Here is a 1,207-nt window from a genome sequence, read left to right as displayed (position 1 = left end):
CCCCCTCTCCTTGCTGCTGCCAGTGAGGGAGGAGGCTGGAGGGAAGGGCTGCGGGTCCCGGGAACCTGGAGTCTGAGGTTTGGGGCGGCCGGATGTAGACTTAGGAACAGCGCTCGGCCCCCAGACCAAGCCAGCAGCGGATCAGCCACCTGCCAGGAGCTCAGGTTAGTGGAGGTGCAATCTCAACCTCTAACCCCCATGACCCGAGGAGCCCCCTGCACCCACAAGCCCAGTTCCTGCTCCTCGGGGTGAGGGGAGGTGGGGGGTGGTGGTCAAGATCCCTTATCAGTCCTGGGCCTCCAGCCCCCGGTTCTGTTTGGGGCGTCTCCTCCTGTCGCCTCCGCGCGCACACACAGGTTCACCTGGGAGAGGAGTTGCAACACAGTCAAACCGTGGAATTTACATGTGGGCCTGAGAGGCGGAGGCAGCGAGGCTGCAGGATGTGGGGACCAGGTGCTGGGCCCTGGACGATTGCTCTCTTTGGAAATCACCCCCCTCCCACACCCCCAAATCCCAAACCTCCAGCTTCTCCACCCTCACGCCCCCGAGCGAGCGCAAAGCCTCAGGCCCCTGATTCCTTCGGGCAGCGCCTCCCCGAGGCTCCCCGGGCTCTGAGCTCCTGCTCACTCACCTCTTCCCCCCGCAGCCATGTGGACCCCGGGCCGCCGTCACCTGTGTCCGACTTTCCTGCTGGTTTGTGTGCTGGCCGGACTCTCCTTCCTCCACCTCTACCGGGGCCTCTTCCAGGGCGGCCTGGACCTGTCTTTCCTGTGTGCAGACCGACACCTGGGGGCGGCCCCCGTTGCCATCTTCTGCCCATCGGGCGCTTACCTGGCCCTCAACACCTCCCCATCCTGTGCCCAGCTCCCCGTGCCCCCCTCGGGGGCCTGGACCATCATCCCAGACGGCCGGCTTGGTAACCAGATGGGGCAGTACGCCACTCTGCTGGCCCTGGCCCGGCTCAACAGCCGCCAGGCCTTCATCCTGCCCACCATGCACGCGGCCCTGGCCCCCGTGTTCCGCATCACCCTGCCCGTGCTGCTGCCCGAGGTGGACAGCCGCACGCCCTGGGAGCGCCTGGAGCTGCACGACTGGATGTCGGAGGAGTACGCCCGCTTGCCGCAGCCTTTCCTGAAGCTGTCGGGCTTCCCCTGCTCCTGGACTTTCTTCCACCACCTCCGGGAGCAGATCCGCCGGGAGTTCACCC

At 66.4% G+C, this 1,207-nt stretch overlaps 1 protein-coding gene across 1 annotated transcript in view; it reads left to right on the top strand.

Moving 5' to 3' along the window:
* The first annotated feature begins 17 nt into the window (after positions 1-17).
* The window catches only part of FUT1 (fucosyltransferase 1 (H blood group)), a 2,805-nt gene continuing 1,615 nt past the window's right edge, over positions 18-1,207 (top strand). The window contains exons 1-3 of the mRNA XM_006769989.2: positions 18-164; positions 357-453; positions 647-1,207. Of these exons, the coding sequence (XP_006770052.2) occupies positions 441-453; positions 647-1,207 (574 nt within the window). The 5' untranslated portion in view covers positions 18-164; positions 357-440. The remainder of the gene's footprint in view (positions 165-356; positions 454-646) is intronic.

The sequence above is a fragment of the Myotis davidii genome, unplaced genomic scaffold (genome assembly GCF_000327345.1).
Source record: "Myotis davidii unplaced genomic scaffold, ASM32734v1 scaffold464, whole genome shotgun sequence".
NCBI classification, from domain to species: Eukaryota; Metazoa; Chordata; class Mammalia; order Chiroptera; family Vespertilionidae; genus Myotis; species Myotis davidii.
The sequence above is the reverse complement of the archived record's forward strand: the minus strand, read 5'-3'. Positions and strand labels throughout refer to the sequence as shown.